This window comes from Haemaphysalis longicornis, unplaced genomic scaffold (assembly GCF_048455015.1).
Source record: "Haemaphysalis longicornis isolate Haplotype H1 unplaced genomic scaffold, Haemaphysalis longicornis Haplotype H1 scaffold_5, whole genome shotgun sequence".
NCBI lineage: Eukaryota > Metazoa > Arthropoda > Arachnida > Ixodida > Ixodidae > Haemaphysalis > Haemaphysalis longicornis.
The window spans coordinates 76,777,523-76,798,283 of NW_027526385.1; the positions used below are offsets into that span (position 1 = coordinate 76,777,523).

Sequence of the window (20,761 nt, forward strand, 5' to 3'; positions counted from 1 at the left end):
TTGCAACGAAGTTACGTCTGCTTGCGTAACCACGTCAGCAAGGTATGCGTAACAGTGTTGTCCCGTTTGTGCATTTACACGGGCTGTTAAGTTCGAGTTAAATCACTCACTGGTTCGCAACGCGTCCGTGCAACCCGCAAACGCAAATTCACGGCCACTTCAGCGTACGGTTAGCGGAAGTGAGCGTCAAAAAAGCTATTTCCGTAAACATCCCAAAAAGGCATCCCCGACATTCCCACTAAACAAGGTCGTCGTGACAAGCTTTTCAAAAAGACAAAGATGGCGTGGAAAACAGCTGTCACGTGTACCGTGTCATGCAGAGCAAGTACTCAGTTGGACGAGAGCACGTGCTCGGCTGGAAAGTCTTATTCCTGGGCTAGGGACACCGCCGAGCGGTACGACTGCTGATGACGTCACGACGACGCTGTCGCCTCTTGTCAAACTCCTAACCAACCGTCTGCAACCGTGGTTTTAGAAGAAGACCCTATATAAACCTTAATACGCACAAAGCCTCCAAAAAGATGTGACTCCTTCACCTGAACTTTTTATTGCTCCTCTACACTAAAGAGTCAGTTTTGTCACAAAGTTGCCCCTTCAGTCACTCCCGCCAACGGCTGTTTGGTACAAACGAGGCATGAGTAGATCTAGTTAAAGGTTCTTCGTCATAGTCCTAGCTGTGTGTAACGAAGAAATGGCTCCTACAGCGGTGTACGTCCTACTCACTCTTGGTGCTGTCATCCTGCCAGCAGCGAATGGTAAGTAATTTGGTTTCTCCTTTGCGTATCTCTATCAACTTCCCCAACAGAAACAAAAGAACTCTGATGAAGTTTTTGGCATACCCAACAATGCCGAAATCTTTGACAGGCATATATTATTGCCGATCACAACTGCCACAACTTGTGTGCCTCTGCTACAATGGGGTGTTCTAAACTAGTCACATGCGCCTCATTCCCAACTCAAAATCACGGCGAGTGCCATCCGACGTCACTCCAGCTCAGTGCTACAGCCATGGCTATATTGCCGTCCGACATTCGAATTTTTAACACTGGGCTGACAGGGGCTAGAGAGTCAGTCGCAGGGGTGTAGAGTCCCGTCTTAGCTTTCCGATGAAGGGGCTTTGCTTCTTGTTACTGTGGGCGGTAATTGGAGTCTGTCTCTTGCCTCCTTTCTTTTTTTACATCTTTAGTTTTATCATTTTCATGGCTTAGGTCAGTTTTCGGTGTTTTATACGATTTTTCTTTTCCTTGGGTTATGTTAGCTTAGTTTACGTTATGTTATGTTAATGGAGAACGAAGTAGTGCCATTTTTTATCGAAACGCCTGTGGACGTCGCTTTAGTGGAGTGCTTACCGTGCCGTCGGACGGCACTCTAGATACAGCCATTCAAAATTCACGTTCACGTCGGTTACATTAGAGTGCTTCTCTATGCGCAGGTCAATGCATCAATGTAACACTTCCCAACATCCTCAACCTTGGTGAGGTAAGTCTAAACATGGGCGGATTCCCCTCAAGCTTCTAGTAAACGTCCCTCGGGCTGTGGTGAAATGGGTATTTGTGCAAATTTTCACTGTTTCTGCTGTACTTCCTGCATAATTTTTGTTAACATTTTTATAGCAAGTATAAGGCGAGACATGGAGTAACAGCTTTTGTCACAGATTGTGACCTATGCTTAGCCCAAACGAAAAAAAAAGTATCTGTGTGATGCCTTGCTGTTATTGCTGTAGCTAGCTAAAAAGCAAGCACGTAAGCCGGTAAGTGGTTGATTAAAGCCAGTAAATTTTCTGGATTATTGTGCACGTTAACATGCAAATATTGTGTGCGCGATAGACCGGTGCACTATGCGACTTCGTATAAACGCTCAACCACCCAGCAAAGCAAGAAACAACGAGGTCGACGAACACATTCGTAAAACACTGCTCACCCGGTCACAAAGAGAATCGATCCGCTTGCAATTTATTTAAAGTTTTCTAAAGGTTTTCTTTTTTTCTATTTTTCATAGTGAAAGACGTATCTGAGGAGCTGTGTCGGATTTCTGCGTGCCGCTAGCGAGTTGCCGGAAAACCAGCAATCTCCGCCGACGCAATTCATGATGAAACGTGTACATGTCTCTTTACGGGGGTCCACAACCTTCATAAACGTGTCAATCATGCTATCTGGGTCATATGCTAACGTAATATCGAGGTAATCACAAGGACGCTGGCAGGTCATCGAATAAAAAACGGTTCATAATGGTCAAGAAGGGGGGAAGCTGATGCCAATCTTTATTGCCATGCGTAAAAACAACCTGAAGTGGTGACGTCCCGTAATATGTGACGTCACCGAAAGCGACTTCACTGAGCGAACCACACTATATCTTGAGGCCGAAGACAGACGAAAGCGAGCAGAAAATGGCAGTAAATAAGCAATGTTTAACTTAGGTTACAATTAAAATCCAGGTAACATCAGTTTTAATTGCAGTTGAAACATTTACAACCATGCCAGCCCTATCTGCATCACTATAGGAATGGTGTAGCTCGGCGTAGAGCTACTCTGTGTAAAGCTATCACCCACAGGAGACCCCACGCACAGCTTCATGGTGCTCTATATGCTACCATATGGGCCCACATATAACTTCACGGTCCACATATAACTTTATGTGGGAGTTGTTATGTGCACGTAAGAATCAATATGGGGGCAGATCCCTTATGAGTCTATATCGCATGGGCCCACAAGAATTCGTGTGGATCTCTATATAAATTCTTACTGGAACGCAAAAATTTTACCCATATAAAAATCATATGGGTTTTTTCGAGAAGGTCGTGTTTCACGGTGCTTCCTTTCTGTCCGCAGTGTCTCGGCACAACCTTGAGAACCTGTCCCGACACATCGGTAAGTGTCACGCGTTGAAAGCAGTGTTGCGTGGTTATTTTTCGCTTGTTTAAATGCGTGAAAGAACTTGTATGTGAACTGAACGAGAAGTCCAGTCTGTCTGTCTATAACGCTAGATATATCATATTTTCGCCGCATGCTAAATTGATATTAAATTCATAAAACTCGCTATAGCCTACATACATTAGTATCATACTCTATATTGCCCGTAAAATGTATTCCCAGTGATGCATATGTGCGTAATAGTGAAGAGAACGTTAAAGGGGCTCATCGAATTGCGCTTTATAGGAACAAATGAGCTCTTACGAGGTACTTTATGAAAACGTCTTTGAACCATCATACCATAATATCAGGCTGCTAAAAGCGTCTTCCCATCAATGCACTTGTGTATTGCGGTGAAGCTGACCGTGACAGGGCTTGGTGTGAAGTGCGGCATAGTAATGCACAGGGTTTTATGGAGGTGTTCAATGTAAGTTTCTAGGGCCTTCATAAACGGTACCTTATATTACGATGAAAAGATGACTTCCCTAAAAAACATGTCTACAATAGCGAGGGTGGTTTTATAGACATCGGTATACCGCGATTTATAGGGGTACCTTCGATTTTACGGATTGCATTTAATTAAACGCCCTAAGGCTTTACTTTGGTGTCAGACTGCCTATACTTAAACGGTATTTGAAAAAAAGTATTCCCCGCAATGCATGTATCTGTGTAGGGGTGAAGCCGACTTTACAAGAGATAGTAAGAGCGGCTTAAGCATTTGTTCAAAGGTTTCTTCTTGGAAATTTCTGCAAATATTTCTTGCCAAAGCCTGGTCATTTTCATTGTGCCCATCTTCCCTCTGATCTCTTGCGTCTTTTTTAGGGTTAACGTGGAAAGAATTGCCCCTCGAGCAAGTATTAGGACTAGTCCCTATACAAATGTTGCTGGAAGCTAAATAAAAACAAACGCGATCCGGTTAGGAGCGTCGCGATTGGGGCCGCCTGAGGCCATCTTATGACTGATATTTTGATACAGCAAAAGACACTAGACATACGCAAATAACCGTCTCCGTTTCCCATTTATCTTTTCAGGATGGGTTAGTCCCAGACCTTGCGACAATCTTAGGGGTAAGTTATCTGCAATATCAATGCAAACTTCATATCCCCTGCTTAATCCTGGAGTTCGCATTGCGCTGGCACAGATTCGGGTTTTGTTGCATAAATGTGCCTGGGTAAAAATTTAACAAGTATACGTACGTGAGGGTAGTGCATTGATATGCGAAGTGGCTTTTTTCTCAAGCTGTTACAAAATGCATCCTGATGTTTTAGCTAATGAGGGAAGATAAAAACCCTCTGTGTGCATTGAAAACTGGTTTGATTAAATAAACGATTACATGAACGCTGAATATCTGATTATAAAAATAATATATTGCTAAATGTATTGTCTGAATAAATATTACGTTGTTATGTACGAATTACAGTAAAATTGATTCATTGACGAAATTATTTCTGAGAGCCGCTTGCTTGAGAGAAACATACGGCCATCTTGATGACACTAACAACACTACTCTCACGAAAGTGAGTTTGTGTGTGTGGGGGCGGGGTGGGGGAGGTTGAAAGATTTCCTGGCAGCCTTCTGTGTGAAAGGCAGCTCGTTCTATCACTGACAGAAAGCCACACACACGAAAATGATTAAATTATACCAATCCAACATCATTCGGGGCGAGTAAGTGATTAAGTTATCCCTACCTTTCGAAGCCGACCTTTATCACCAATTCAGCGAACTTTGTTGGGACTCAGTTACTCTGTTGATATGGACAACCACCCCCTCAAGGTGACGCTCGTATTCCTCCCCAGTGCGTGCTTCAGCTGCTGCCCCAAGTCGCCAGTCCGGTCTCGGTTCTGTTCAACGTGGTCGGACTACTCGAAGCCGTCCTCTCCAGGCTGGGCCTCAGTGAGTGATCCTCAAAGAGCGTCTTCTCATTGTAAGAAAATGTGCAACTTCCTTCCCTACACACACGTAGAGGTTCGAAATGGCCACCTGCGACGGCTCTTTGGAGCGTCCGTCAACTCATCCAACCGAGCCATTTTATATCTCATCATTCCCGGGAGAAGTGCAAAGCGTCGAGCGGCCGCGAACTCCTGGAGGATAGCCTACTCTCCCGCGTACTTATCTTCTACAGCACAGCTGCAGTGTCACTAGGTAGCCAGTGGCAAACATATCGTCGAGCTAGAAAATGCCTAAAGGAAAATCCAGCTTTACAATGAAGTCAGCAATGTCCGCCGACGCAGATTATTCAGAAACTGCTGTGTTTCCTTCCCTTGCACCGAGTATATCACATGCGGAGAGAGGAGCGCAGTTCGCGTTACCCGCTGACGTCACGTGGTGTTGAGCGCTCGCTCCCCCCACCCGGCGTCGAGCGGTTATGTAAGGCGCGCGGAGTAGTACGTGTTTAGACTCGCCGAGCGAAATAGATTGACCAGAGCAAGCATCCGCCTCGCCCCGTTATTTCCAAATTATCACGGTGGCGGCCCTGCCATTTTGCTTCACATTAGAGAGTTTTAGCAGTCCGTCCGTTCCGTAGTGTACGTAGCTAGCGTGTTGACCGGGACCCGTCTGGTCACTTGGGTATTCGTCGCGGTAGGGGGATTAGTTCCGCGGGCCTGCCTTCCCCATGTCCGCGCCTCCTCGCCCTTCCGCGCGCGCAGGCGGAGACGGGTCCCGGTAAACCCGGTAACAACGAACACGACGGAACGGACGGACTGCTAAAACTCTCCATTACCGCACTGTGCGGAAGTTTTGAGTGACAGATATACACACCACTTGCACTCAAGCGTACGAGTGACGAGGTCTGAGGCCTACAATGATTTTTGTACGTGAGGCATCAACACCCCCATACTCGAATTCCCGCGCGCCTCTGCAGTATGCACCGCAAATTTGACCATATGTGGTTCACTGCACATCCATGGTTAAGAACCGTCACCGTGTAGCTACAACGTAAGTGTAATGCGGGAAAGATGTGAATTCAGTTACGTCGTATCCGTTGTGACGTATAGGGTAGCGTGTACAACATATCACGCCAGGGCCTTGATCGCTTTCTCGAATGCCGACACTGCTCGCTTGCAGGCGGCGACATCAGAGGCCTGGCGAACATCCTGTGCAACCCCCTGGGCATTTCCTTGCTCCCATGCGGCACCTTCAGCCCTGGAAATCTGGCGTGCCAGGAGCCCCTGCAGATCAGCTTGCCCAGCGTGTTCAACGCCGGAGCGGTCAGTCTCTCTGTCTGTCCCTCAGTCCATACGTTGTATGTCTGCCTGTCGGTCGGTCTGTCTGTATCTGTCTGAGTCTGTCTGTCTGTCTTATCTGTCTGTCTGTCTGTATCTGTCTGTGTATATCTGTCTCTATTATCTGTCTGTCTGTGTTTGTTTGTATCTTTTTGTGTATATCTGTCTGTCTGTGTCTGCCTGTGTATGTCTGTCTGTCTGTGTCTGTCTGTGTATGTCCGTCTCTCTGTGTATATCTGTCTGTCCGTCTCTCTGTGTATATCTGTCTGTCTGTCTGTCTGTCTGTCTGCCTGTCTGACTAAACATACACCATCAATCTTCTGCCCTTCGTTCTCCTTTCGGCGTGATTCGGTGACCGTAAGAGCTTGCAGGTGTGGACGGCTGCCGTATCACGTCCGAAAATCTTATTCAAGCCTCCTCCTCCCTTTTAAAGACGACAGTCTTTCTTGGGCTACTTAAACCCAGAAATTTTGGTCTGTCTGTCGTTTCAGCCACCCGGCCAAAGTGAAACAAAGTTTGCGCAATAGTCTTATATACTCACAGCCAAATCTAAACGTGTAAGTCCGGTGTCAATGTTCATACTTGTCAACATTGTTGAACAAAAACAAGACATTACGCAAATATTAGGCAGAACATCAATAGATAAGTGATATTTGTAGTGTTCCTTTATTAAAAAACTCATGGAAGCTTGGTTTTTGTGATAGCAAATGATATACTTCATCTACTGTAGAAAACCGTTGCCTGCTGTTGCCCGCACTCCTGGCTGCATTTGAGAGATCACATGGCAACAGCAAAGAGAGGTTCCGCTAGATATGTTCCACGTTCTGCTTGGAACACACGTGGAGTAAGGAAATGTGGTTCTATAAGCGTTGAAGTAGGGCGCCTCGATTCACGCGCGTCTCCGCCGTACTGCAGCGCTGACATCCAGGAACCCGGCCTGTAGCAGTGGAAAGTGGGAAATTTAAACTGACTTGAGCATACCTTTAGTGTGTTTATCTTGGGAGAAGCGCGACGGAAGAGGAACAGCATGAGAGGTGACTGGGAAAGCAATGGGAGACATTCACAAAGACTATCGTCTTTTGTCGACACTTGCAACGAAAGGAGCAGATACACGGCCATTTTGTTATTTCCAGTCCACTCATTCGGTGTTAGCCTCTTTTTTTTTACCCGAGCAAAAGCTGGCGTTTTGAAACATAACCCCAGTGTCTTCCTTTCCTCGTGTTTTCACGTTTTTCAGTGCCTGAATTCGACCCTTCTCTTCTGTGCGGAAGGATCAACTGTCACGGTAAGCGCTATTTTGATTTATTTCTCATTTCGATCGCTGAAGAAGTTTATTGAAGCTTAAGGAACCCAATTTCTTCTCCAGGACCCTATTCTGAACGAGCTCATCGCGGCAGTCGGGGTAAGTTGCAATCATCTACGAGGAAAAAGAAATTGCAACTTTATTCAAGGAAATTCTTTTGTTCTTTTCACTGTTATATACCGTTGGGCCACACTTCAAATTATAACTGGGACATGTGAATATAAATACGAAAACTTCAACATTTCGGAAGGTTGGCGACCGATTGTATGAAACCTAATTAGAGCGATTTTGTGTTATCACTTACGCACGCATGTACAATAAAATTTCGTGTTACTTAATGTTCAAGAATTTGTTTTTACGGTTCATATAGTGCTGACTGTATAGGCCTACTAGTGGCGTATTCATTGATACTACCGACAGCACGCTTCGAGAAGCTCCATTAGGAACCAGAGCACACAATTTTATAGAATACGCGGGCAACAAAACTCCGAAGTCCCTCCTTTAGATTAGGTATGCGCAAAAGAGAATTCGCGTGAATGAGAAAAAAAATAAACATTGACGCTGTTCAAAAACGTAAAAAGTAAACGAATACAAAACGAAACTAAATGAAAATAAATCCTGCGTAAAAATAAAATAATATGAAGAGATACACAAACATCAAAGCGACAGCTATGTAAAATTAGAACCTCCACCAGCTTTACCGTGGATGATGCATCTGAAACACACCAAATCTGGCCTTCCCTACCTTCCCTACCTTCCCGTTCCATCCCAGGCCTGGACACGATCAATCTTCTAGCCATTGCTCATGGTGAAAACAGCGCATAATATACGAAGAAACAGAAGAGAAAACGCAAACACGGCTGTGTTTTCTCTTCTCTGCCTTCGTGATCGCGTCTTTTATGCGCTGTTTTCACCATCAGCTTTCACCAACTTGCACAGTTCGCCGCACTTTTAGGTATTGCCCGTGCCCAAGCCTTCAGTCCTGTTGTCCTATTGTCGCTGTCTTCTAATCCGCTTATATTCGATGACATTCCGTGCGCTAAGTGTTAAAAAAATATCCGAGCTCAGCAGTAGCGCACCTTTTTAGCAGCTCAGGAGGCGCAGGTTCGAATACCGCTGGAAAAAGAGTAAGAGAATGCGGAGGAACTGCAATTGTCTTAGTTGTTCGTATCCAGACTTTGGAGGGCTTTTTTTTTTTTCGCAAGTCCATGGCCTGCGGCGGCCAAGCGGTCACTGATGACCAGCTGAAGAAGAATTCTTCACGTAACTCCCTGTTTCTTTTCTTGTTTTTTTTCTTTCACTAAAGCGTTGTATATATGTGATTCATGTAAGCCCTCTACCCTATGCCCCTCTTCCTTTGTACTCTTTCCTCCCTATCCCACCTCCCGTACACCAGCAGGCGTTCCGGTGTCCGCCCCTCGGCGAGACAATTTACGCCTGCTGGTGGACCTTCCTTTCCTTCTATAGTCCATTAAATACATGCATATGCACTGTGCGTGCAAACCTAACATACAGCTTAAACTTGACACTCGTCCTTCACTGTTCGCGCCACACTTTGCGCCACGTTTTGCGCCAGTGAGTGAGTGAAGTCTTTTTTGCCAATAAATTCACGCGGCTGTTGACCACCATGACTATGTGTGCGCGCGCGCATGCGCAGTGCATACTAAGCGTGGCTCCGGATGCCCTGCAACTGGACCTGGTACAAAGCCTGGTCTGCCCTCTCGTGGACGTCCTGAACTCCGCTCTGGACGAGTTGACCGCGCTGCTGCCGCTCAGGTTCCTCACCCGGGGTATCAGCCGCCTCGTGGACGGGCTCACCAGTGGACTGCTTGGATCGGTGACCGGTTCATGTACGTGAGCTTCCTTGGCATCGGCGCCCGCATAAAAAACGAGAAAGCACCTTTAGAGGGAAAGACAGAACGAAAGGCGCGAAATTTGAAGACCACAACAACGCCTTGTTTCACGTGGTTTCGGCTATACTCGGGAACAAGTTAAGAACGGAAATAGTTCATGCACGGTATCACTCCGCCTAAGCGACGGACCCGGATGTGAAACGGGCGCGCGCGTTTTGAAAAGAGATTGCTAGGATTGCGTGATATCGTCTGCCTTTTCTCGCATAGTTTGTTAATCGTCGCTGCAGTACTTTATAAGCATGTTAAGTCCGAAAAATCACGGAAATGGCTCGTGCCATGTTCAAAACATTCCCAGTAACGCACTACTTGCGCCGCTCGGAAACATCCGGCTGAGGTGATCAGGCACAGCGGCAACTTGTGTAATCCCAGGTAATCCCAGGCAAAAATTGGGATTAATACGAAATGATTGAGTTCATAAAGGGTAAGATGAATGAAGCAAATGAACGAAACCGATGGAAAGGGAAGAGAAAGCCGAGAAGCTGGTGGAATAAGGAAATAAAAGAGGATCTTGACCAGCGAAGAAAGGCGTCGAGAGAACATAGAGAAGCAAAAAGAACTGGTATGGCACCGGAGGTAGTGAAGGAGAAGTGGGATGTCTACTGTGGTAAAAAACTAGAAGTGCAGAAAATGGTGCAAGCAAAGATCAAGCAGAAAAGCGGACAATGGATGACAGAAATACGGAAGAAGGACAAAAGCGCATCCAAGAAGTTTTGGAACCATGTAAAATCACTAAGCTCAAAAAACGATAACCATCAAAAATTCCTGATTGATGAGGAGGGGGAACATTTAGAAGGAGAGCACGCGTTGGCGCATATTCATCGAGTGATTAGTGAGAAGTTTAGGACAACAGTGGTAGGGAAACCGGCAGCGATAACATCAGCGTCACAAAAGACTGCGGAAAGGGAAATAAGTTTGAGCAACCTTGATTGGAAAAAAGGAGAGCAAAAGGTTTCCCCCAGGCAGCAGTGGGCCCGGACGGAATACCAATGCAACTGATAAACCTACTTGGACCTAAAAGTAAGGAATCGTTTATAAGGGCAACAGATAAGGTGATAGAAACCAAACAAATACCAGAGGACTGGTTAGAAAGTAGGATGAATTTAATATATAAAGGCAGAGGAGACAAAGCCAGTATTGATTCATACAGACCACTCACAGTAACGTCAGTGGTGTATAGATTCGTAACGCAGGCGATAAAATCAGAAATTCAAGCATGGATGGAAGAAAACGAAATACTTGGGGAACTGCAGAATGGATTTAGACAAGACAGGCGACTGGATGACAGTCTGTTCGTGATAACGCAATGCATTGAAATTGCGAAAGCACAGAATAGACCACTATGGATTACGTTCTTGGACATTAAAGGGGCATATGACAACGTAAACAGAGAACGGCTGTGGAGAACGCTGAAACTCCAGGGATTAGATGACGAGTTAATACAGTTCCTTATAGCAATCTATAAAGACAATAGAGTGCACCTTACTTGGGAAGGACAGAAATGCGCCCAGCAGGTCAACATCCATCGGGGACTGAAACAGAGATGCCCTTTGAGCCCAATACTGTTCATGCTTTACATTGCAGGGTTAGAAAATAAACTGGAAGAAAGTCAAGTAGGGTTTAGTCTAACCCATATGCTGCAAGGCAAAGTGGTACAACAGCATATTTCGGGAATGTTATACGCAGACGACATTGTTCTTTTAGCTGATAACCAAACCGATATGCAGCGGCTAATAAATATTAGCGGCCAGGAATCCACTGACCTCGGGTTAAATTTCAGTGCAGAAAAATCAGGAATAATGGTGTTCAATGACGCTACCACCGACGTAGTGTCTATCCAGCAAGGCGAATTACCTAGAGTGAAGGAATATAAATATTTGGGAGTGTGGATAAACGAAGGGGATAACTACTTAAGTACTCACGAGGAGCAACTTAAGGTTAAGGGAAAGCGAAACGCAGCTATAATGAAGCATAGAGCTCTGTGGGGGTATAACAAATATGAAGTAGTAAGAGGAATGTGGAAAGGAGTAATGGTTCCGGGTCTCACGTTTGCGAATGCTGTACTCTGCTTAAAATCAGACGTTCTATCAGGCCTTGAAGTAAACCAGAGAACGGTAGGACGTTTGGCCTTAGGCGCGCATGGAAAAACAACTAACGAAGCAGTTCAGGGAGATATGGGCTGGGCGTCGTTTGAAGTTAGAGAAGCTCAGAGTAAAATATGCTTTGAGATGAGGTTGAGGGCAATGGATCAACGAAGGTGGGCAGCTAAGGTATTTAGGTACCTATACTTGAAAAGCGTGGACACGCAGTGGTTAAGAAAGACTAGAAGGCTAACGATGAAATACGGAAAGAACAGTGGAGAATCCAAAACAGCCAAGGTAACCAAAAAAGAGGCAAGGCAGATTTAAACGAATAAATGATGGGAAAAAATGGAGGCTAAAACGTCGTTAGAGATATACAGGGCTGAGAAGATGGACATCAGAAAGGAAAATTTCTACGATAATTCCCAGAGCAGTGCTTTGCTTTTTGAGGCTAGAGCAGGTTGCCTGCGAACTAAGAGTTTTGTGGGGAAGTATTCACAAAATGATGGGGTATGTGTGGTGTGCGGAAAAGAAACAGAAACTATGCGGCACATAGTGTTAGAATGTGAGGGCATTCATCCAAATCTACATGAAGGGAATATTGGGCTTTCAGAAGCCCTAGGATTTAAGGGTATCAGAGAGGAAGTTAACTTCAAGGCTGTTGAGGGGACGAAAAGAAGATTAGAATGCTGGTGGACGAAAAGCAGAGAGGGGAATATTGCCTAGGACAGTTACCACCTGTAGCAGGGAAAAGAAAGTATTTCGGGCCTAATAAGCTTTAGTGCCTGCTCTAAGCAGCGCTAGTATTAAACCAAGAGTGTAAAGCATGGTTATATTAGTCCTTTTTGGTAAGATGACATGTCATCATCCCGCTTCAAAGGGGAAACCAATAGCAATCATCAATCATCAATCATCATGTTGCCGTTCTTAAGATGTACCCGAGTATAGATATCAGGGCTTTTCAGCGCAAGTCAGGGCAAGTCAGCGCTTCGATAATACGTGCCTCGGGAAAAGGAGGTTAGCGTATTTATGAATTACAAAAGGGCTCGCCGTTGTATACGAAGGAGAAGGAGGCATATAAGCGAAAATAAATGAGTAGAATTGTCTTACGCAGTAGGCTGGTTTACGAAATGGCGGATGATTCGTGAAGAAGGGGAGCGGAACATCGTATTTAGTAACAAAATCGTGCAGGTAACCGGTATCAGAAGATATATGTTCCACCCCGCCTGACGCCAGACAGACAAACAGACAGACAGACAGACAGACAGACAGACAGACAGACAGACAGACAGACAGACAGACAGACAGACAGACAGACAGACAGACAGACAGACAGACAGACAGACAGACAGACAGACAGACAGACAGACAGACAGACAGACCGTTAGCTAACAGATGGTGGTGGGGATGAGTCAGACGCCTGATTCCGGCCAATCGCTGAGGAACGACGAAGAGTATTTATTGCTTTGTTCAGTTGCTGGAGCAACTTGGGGAGTTTTTGTATTGTCTTGATGGGGTTGCATATTTCTTCCAAACGCAGGCTAGGAGCTGCAACCGGAACAAGGAGATCCGTCAGACAGGCACAGAAAAGAAGGAAATGGAAACGTTGGAAACGTTTAGGGAACGCAACCAAAAAGGAAGGACCGGTCCTGTCGTCGAACAGACGCCATTGTAGTTGTGCATTTGAATGCAGCGGAAGAGAAAGCGTCTTCAGTACTGGCAGCCTGGCCGTGCCTCACAGTGCTAACGCAGGCTGCGGAATCCGCGGCCGGAACGCAGAATACGCATCATGGTTCGTCGCTGTTAATTGCGCAAGCTACGCGTTCAAAGTTTCAAACCAGCCGAGTGATAAAACTAATAAAAATATGTCGTCAAATAAGTTGCTGCTATGTCAAGTCGGTGGCTATCTAAGTGAACTTCAACAAGGGTTTAAGGAATGTTCACAACATTGCCCTATTACACCGCCAAAAACGCCATTCTCTGGAGAAAAATTGTTTATTTATTTACGAACACGCGTAGAAAGCATACTGACCCGAATTAAGACAAATTGGCAGGGTTGAGGCGATACAAAAGGAGTACAACCAGAGTAAGGAAATGGCTACCGAGGGGCGGGATCAGGGGGGGGGGGGGTGAGATAAAAAAACGACCGCCATCCATCCCTGCGAGAGTGGATGTCCAGCGAAGCTTTCGTAAACCCATACACATGCTGATGTGGAAAAATATGAAATGCCCCTCGTCGTCCCGGCGGGCTTGCGACTTGCGCTCGGCTTCTCTGGCGGCAGAGCCTGACGCATGCGCTCGCCCTCGAATGACGTCAGCCCCCTTCTCGCGACCAGCTGCCCCAAAAAGCCACCCAGTTTCTTGGCCAATCCCCCACGTGGGTATGTGCCACTAGAAAAGGAACAACAACAACAACAAACCTAGTCTTTACCAGGAACACATGGTGTTCTCGAATGCATTATCATCTATCGTGCGGTTTCGATGCTTGCCTTGTGGTTTTTTTTTTAAACAAATACTGAACCCTATGCTGCATGCCTGATTACGAAGAAACATTGCGATGGGCTTCTCCGGTGCCAGATGCTGGGTCCTGCCTAGCTTGACGCACGCGCTCGGCGTCTTGGACGAGAACTGTTGAATCGTTCTTGGGCTATTTGTTTACGACACAAAAATTTCCGACCAACTTGAGGCTAACAGCTTCCCTGTAAAATTCTGGAGGAAAATCCCGCAACACAAATTGGATGCTAACAAGCTGTAGGGGACAGATAGAGGAGATGAGGAGCTTTAAGGAATGCTGAAGAGGTACTTGATTAGGAGGGTTCAAGTCGGTGTTGATTTGTTGAAGATGTCTGGCTCTGGCATTAAAAGGGGTCTTTAACAACGTCCCTCAAGAAGCCATACTCCCTAATCTCAATAAACCAGGGTGTAGAACCCGCACGTACACCTACTTAAGGGACTTTCTCTCCTGACGCCAAGCCACCCTCACGATTGGAGACTTTCAAACACAACCCATTCGCACCGGCGGACGCGGCATGCCACAAGGAACGTTCCTGTGTCCCTTACTATTCAACGTTGCCCTCATCGGATTGACTGAACAACTGGCGTAAACAGCCCTTTTCAACACGGTACGCCGATGTTATCACGGTGTGGACCGGCATGGGATCGGTTGAGGAGATGCAGGAGATGCGGCTGATGCCATGAACGAGTATGTCAAGAACTGTGGACTCTCGTGCGCCCCAGAAAAACCAGAACTGCTCCTAGTGCGCAGCAAGAGAGAGAACGTAATTCATTGAATGGAAGAAAAACACAGAGACGTTGGCGCGATCGTGTAGTCTATGACTTTAGACTTTGTGTAAGGGTGGGGAAGGGGGAAAAGAGCATAGAGGGTGACAGGAATGATGATTGACATAGAGGTGATAGTATAAGTACACGCAAAATGCCTATGCCACGTACAGTACATGTTCAAAAAATTTCACCACAACCGGACTGGGCTGCAACCTAGCTGCCAAACCGCTGCTTTTTAAGAATTCCGGCACTGCCTTGAAGGCCTTGTTTGAACACTGCGGGTCTGGCCAGGGTCCCAGCAGGACTTCCTCAGACAATACCCTCGGATAATACTACGTGGTTAACTTTCCACGGTGATGCGCGTAGCAGGCACATTTGGACAGCACATGTTCAATAGTCTCCGGTATGTGGCACGATTCACAGTCAGAGTCACTCGAGCCACCGTAGAGGTGTTGGTAGCGAGGAGTAAAAGCTACGCCGAGCCGCAGTCGATGGAACAGCGACGATGTAGCTTCGCTGAGTCCCTGGAAGCATCCCCCACCTGCAATCAAAGTCCAGTCGATGCAGCCTTTTGTGGCGGTGGTCAGGGTGGGCCCAGTAATGTGAGCACTCACATGTTCACATTGCCCACGTTGCTCACATTTCCCGCAGATTGCTCACATGCTTCGTCGGATCACGGTCAAAGGAAGAGGCATGAAGGAGGCGGACACACTTAGACTTGTCCTGGCGTTCGTCGTCTCAAGGATCCCCTATGTGGCGCCCTATGCCTTATTAACGAAGGCTGAGAACAACAATATGAATATCTTTTGCGAAAGGTGTTCAAATAGGCCCTGGGTTTGCCCCCATACACCTCCAACCACTGTCTCCTCCAGCCTGAGCTACACAACACTGTGGACGAGCTGATTGAGGGCCACCTGCTCAGTCAGCGCTACTGGCTATCAAGGACGGATGCGGGCAGGGCCCTTCTACTGAGACTGGGCATGAACATCCATGATCGCCCTCTAGAATCCACGGAAAATATCCCTGGTGAACTACGCCGAAACATCGCAGTGGCCCCCTTGCGAAGAAACATGCACCCGCAGTTCCACGAGGGACGGAGAGAGGTGCGAGTTAGAGCCCTGGAGAAAAAATACGTCCATCCTAAACTGCGCTTGACAACCCGACGACGAGGAAAAGGGGCCACAAGACGGCGCTGCTTGGAGTGCGGGTGTGTAGGGTATTGGGTCTGCACACTCGCCAGTCTGCGCATTTCAGAGGAGTGACGTCATAGCCGCGGCAGACGCACTGGCACCGGCGCGTGCCCAGCTGTGCGCCTTCGTTGCGCAGTAGCCAAGTCTGACGCTATGGCGCAGCCGCTTGATAGCCGTTTCGCGTGGCTCTGGAGAGCCGTGCTGCGCATGCGCGAGGAGCAGTGACTGGACTGGACTGGACTGGACTGGACTGGATTGGACTGGACTAGACTGGATTGGATTGAATTGCTGAACCTTAGCTCACGCTACGTATATCGTGGCATAAGCGAGCTTAACCACTCCTAATTTTTTTTAACAAAAAAACCTCCCAAGAAAAGGGCATCGGTTGTCTGGACACCGGCTCACACTTCTCTCTGTGGTAGGGGCGTCGGCAGGATTTTGTCTTGAGGCGGGGCAAACCACTTGCACCACCGTAGGAGGGGGGAAGAGAGGGGGGGGGGTAAAATATAAGCAAAATTTTACAGCATCCAACTCACATCAGAAGAAAGCTGGTTTTTCTTCACTTTTTAAGAATAAGGAATAGGAATGTGAACAATTACGTATCAAGGTGTTTATAAATGATGTAACTTGAGCGCACAAAAAACGAGGACTAAACGAAAAAGACACGAAGATTAGCGTAAACTAACTGGATTTTTATTCATTATTCACCACATTTATATCCTCTTTGACAACACCCGAGCATGATCAAATGTGTACGTATTGCGTCATACACACAAACACAAGAAAGAAGCACCTTACACTTCACATTCTCTCATGTCGACTAACAACTTAATTTCCTGATTGGAAAGCGCTACTGACGGTAGAATTATGCATGATGTTCCATTTATTTTTGACATTTGCTAGGCTTCCACTATCTCTCTTATAGTCCTATCCTGGTGGTGGAACTCCGTCGTCGTTTGGTAAAACAACGGCTCGCACTGTTTTGTTGTGCACTGCGCACAATTCGCAGCCAGATGCGTGTATGGCCGACGTTTAAGGCTGGACATGTGTTCTCTGAGCCTTACATTTACGCATCTACTCGTTTGACCGACGTACTGGTGCCCGTATGTTGACGGAATCTTGCATACAACGTTTTTTTATGCATTCCAAAAATTTCTACGTGTGACGCATAGTACATTTACTAGCCTTGCTGCTTGCCCTTTCTTCGAACAGTCTGTTAACCGCTCGGAATACGCGTCCCACTTTGGTTTTGGCAGAAAATAAAACCACATTCACGTCGTACTTGACGGCCGCTTTTTTGAGCCCGTGAGACAGACCGTGCACGTAAGGGATTACTGACATATTCTTTTTTTGGAGCGTTTATTTTTCCACAGGGAATAGATAAGGGGAATGAGTTGATGATGGGGAAAGTTTGTTCGATGAACATGAGAATGTTCGCTTCGCGTATAAAGTCTAGGAGGGGACGATGATGGGGCCCATATATCCATGTGTGTTATGCGGATGCGTCGTCTACGCGGAGGCCCGTTGCCGCAACATGTTCTTGTTCTTGTTTTCGGCGCTTTCTTCCTTCTCCTTATCCTCCATTTTTACTCGTTTTAGTAGCCTTCCGCTAACGGTTCGCAGCATCGTCATTGGGTACCCTGCCTTTGAAAGACGGTGTCTCTGCTCACTGAACGCTTCTTCCATCCTGTGTTTGCAAGTTTTGCCGAGAGCGGATTTTGGACACCCCATTACTATCCCATTCTTAACTATCCTTGAGTGGCCAGACGTGTACTCTGAGTGGTCTCTGTGTGCGTGGCGAATACTGCCAGCTTATGTGGTGTTCTTCAAAGGTGAATTGCACATCTAGGAATTGTAAAGAGTTTTCCTTTGGAATCTCATATGGGAAGTTTAGCCCTCTGCGTCTTCTGGTGAATACGTCTATTACCCCTGCACTGAACATTTCTATTTCCGTGTACCAAACACAGTACCCAGTACCAAAAGATCATCTATATACCTGAAGATTCTGAGCACACTTCCTTCTAACTCTGCTTTCACAAGTCCGTCCACCTTACTCAAAAATATAGACAAATAGGTAAATGCGTCGTGGGGTAACTGGCTTAGATCTTTGTTTATGGTTGTTACTGGCGTTCCTGTTGACGAAAACAACAAGCGCCCTGCCTATCCCCCCTTGTTGACTGCTATAGGGTCGCAGTAAATGCCCCGAAAAGTTTATGATCACCTATGTCACCGGAAAAAAATTAGCAGAGGCTTAGCTCGGCGATTCCAGGATATACGTAGCGTGAGCTAAGGTTCAGCAATCAAATCCAATCTAATCCAATCCAAACCAATCCAGTCCAGTCCAGTCCAGTCCAGTCCAGTCCAGTCCAGTCCAGTCACTGCTCCTCGCGAATGAGCAGCACGGCTCTCCAGGAGCCACGCGAAACGGCTACCAAGCGGCTCCGGCACAGCGTCAGACTTGGCTACTGCGCAACGGAGGCGCACAGCTGGGCACGCGCCGGCGCCAGTGCGTCTGCCGCGGCTAGGACGTCACTCCTCTGGAAAGCGAAGACTGGCAAATGTGCAGACCCAATTCTCTACACACTCGTACTCCATTTGGATTGAATTTTCAATCCATTCCAATCCAACCCAATGCTCCTCGCGCTTGCGCAGCACGGCCCTTCAAGGTCCACGCGAAACTGATCAACCTCGGCCAGTGTAGCTTACACTACAAAACAAGCAAGCACGAATGGAGCAACGGGGCTGAGGGAGAGGGGCGAAAGGGGGGGGGGGCAAGTTCCCCTTTTGCACCCCCCCTGCCGACGCCCATGCTCCGTGGTAATGTCTTTACCCACGAGGCTGCTCGAGGTCTAATCGGCCGAGCAGCGCGAGAGAGTTGGCTAGAGACGACAATCCCCTTAACTTCATTCCAGGTGGGGACGCAAAACTACATGCTAGCCCAGCTTACGCTCCCCCTGGACACCCCTCTCACAGCAAGAAAGAGGAGCGCTACTGGCGTCTCCTGCAAACGAACACATTTCTCCATCCGACCAAGTTTCTTGTCAATCTGGCGCAATACGACTCGCAGTGTCGATCCTAGAAAGCGCCCTGCACTCTGTATCACATGGTGTGGGAGTGCCCGCTTAACCCCTCGCTTTCCGCGATTTCTAACAACTCGGAGGGGGGGGGGGGGGGGGGGTCTGGTAAGCTCGAGTGTCGACGACCAGCTTCGGCTGATCCACCCGGCTGAGACGGCTGGACGCTCCAACAGTGCTCTGAACTGAGCAAACCGACCACTTGGCTACTTTCACCTAATGGAGTTTATTCTCTCTCTCGGAAGCGTACCATTCTGAGCCTCAAAAATACAAGGATATCCTCGACCACTACCGCCTCGAACGTCACATCTAACCCCCGCCCCACGACAAGTTGACTGAGGAAGAGGCCACCACCTGTAAGCGGTGGCCTCTTACCGCTGCCTTAAAACCAACACTACACGCACGGCAACATCCTCAACGCCATCCACCCCACCTCCTACTCCGCCACCTGCAAGTACTGTCCCCAACCCTGCACACCCTACCATATGATCCGGGCGTGCTCCCACACGCCATCCCTCCCCCCTATCTCCTCCCCCAACCATGAGCAGTGGGAGGGCAGGCTATAGCCAGCCCGGCCCGCCTGGCAGCCATCTCCCAGGGTCTTCTGGACTGACAAGACCCCCCATTGCCATGACTCCAGAACTATTATGAAAATAAAGGTTATTCCTTCTCATCGTCATCATCATCATCACCATGATAATGATGATGATGATGGCCCCCATGACGATGATTTTTTGGAACGGGTTCAACTGTGACGAATTTCCTCACTCTACTAAATAAAATGGGGAGTATCAGTGAACGAATTGCATGTTATTTTTTTTCTTTTGAGATGAGGGAGGCCGCATGGCCATGGTTTGGAAAATAGAATGAGAGAAAGGAGGTGGCGATTAGTCACTCATGATTGGAGCTGTTCGAGTCAGGTTGGGACAGACAATGATGCAGAGTCATTTCTTAGGGCAGCCAGTGCATACCCCGTCTTACACTTTCCTTGCAAGGGCAGTCCTGATAGTCAACGACAAAAATTGTCAATGTATTAGATGATAGAGTTATGTGTGGTTACTTACTATGTTCATCGAATAAAGACGCCTGCACATAATATCCTTGTAATTAATTCTAAGTTAGTTCTCATATATGTTTCGGGATAGTTTCCATAAAGCAAGAGTTACAGCTGTTTTCTCTAACCCTTCTGCCTTCGTAGCTGACCTTGTATTGACAGTAGACGTTAATTCTGTAACGTTTGCAACTTCATTGTAATTTCCTAATTGCCATAAGTAACGTAAACTCGGAGCACTGATAGAGTTCTTTTAGCAACCAATTTCAGTATCATTTTTTAATATACCTAAGTTAGATTGGGAGCTATAGAGAACTTTACCCCAACTCTGGAGCGAGAGTGTGTGTGATTCTTTGTCGACACGACATTAGACTCACGCAGTGTTGGCCAGAACCAAGCGCAAGACGTCTTCGCAGCAATATTCTTCGTAAAATTGTCTGAAAGACATGTATCATCATCATCTCGTCGTCATCATTGTCGTCACCATCATCATCTTCAGCCTGGTTGCGTCCACTGTAGGACGAAGGCCTCTCCTAAAGATGTCCAGCCACGTCTGTCAAGAGCAATTACTAGCACGTTCTGCTTATTACTTGCCTTCCCGCCGCCTTGGGTAGGGGCAATACAGCTGCTGGGGACTGAATGCTAACAGTGTGGTTGTAAATTCGGCAACCATGGTTGAGTACACTTGCCACAAACCTACTAAATGAATTGGCAAGATGCGATGAAGACGTGCATCT

The 20,761-nt window shown here is 47.0% G+C and overlaps 1 protein-coding gene across 1 annotated transcript; it reads left to right on the forward strand.

The window, feature by feature from the left end:
* Nucleotides 1-385: 385 nt before the first annotated feature.
* LOC144139292 (uncharacterized) lies at nucleotides 386-13,298 on the forward strand. The gene is made up of 10 exons (XM_077671687.1): nucleotides 386-755; nucleotides 1,433-1,479; nucleotides 2,829-2,867; nucleotides 3,941-3,976; nucleotides 4,706-4,802; nucleotides 5,976-6,118; nucleotides 7,371-7,418; nucleotides 7,500-7,535; nucleotides 9,094-9,286; nucleotides 12,968-13,298. The coding sequence occupies exons 1-10, from the start codon at nucleotides 692-694 to the stop codon at nucleotides 12,970-12,972; spliced, it is 708 nt and encodes a 235-aa protein (XP_077527813.1). The 5' UTR covers nucleotides 386-691; the 3' UTR covers nucleotides 12,973-13,298.
* Nucleotides 13,299-20,761: the final 7,463 nt, after the last annotated feature.

Bases quoted from the DNA above. Each gene is read 5' to 3' on its own strand.
- LOC144139292 (XM_077671687.1), top strand. From the start codon at position 692: ATGGCTCCTACAGCGGTGTACGTCCTACTCACTCTTGGTGCTGTCATC. The intron at 1,480-2,828 runs GTAAGTCTAAAC...TTCTGTCCGCAG, and splicing joins ACATCCTCAACCTTGGTGAG to TGTCTCGGCACAACCTTGAG. The intron at 2,868-3,940 runs GTAAGTGTCACG...TTATCTTTTCAG, and splicing joins GAACCTGTCCCGACACATCG to GATGGGTTAGTCCCAGACCT.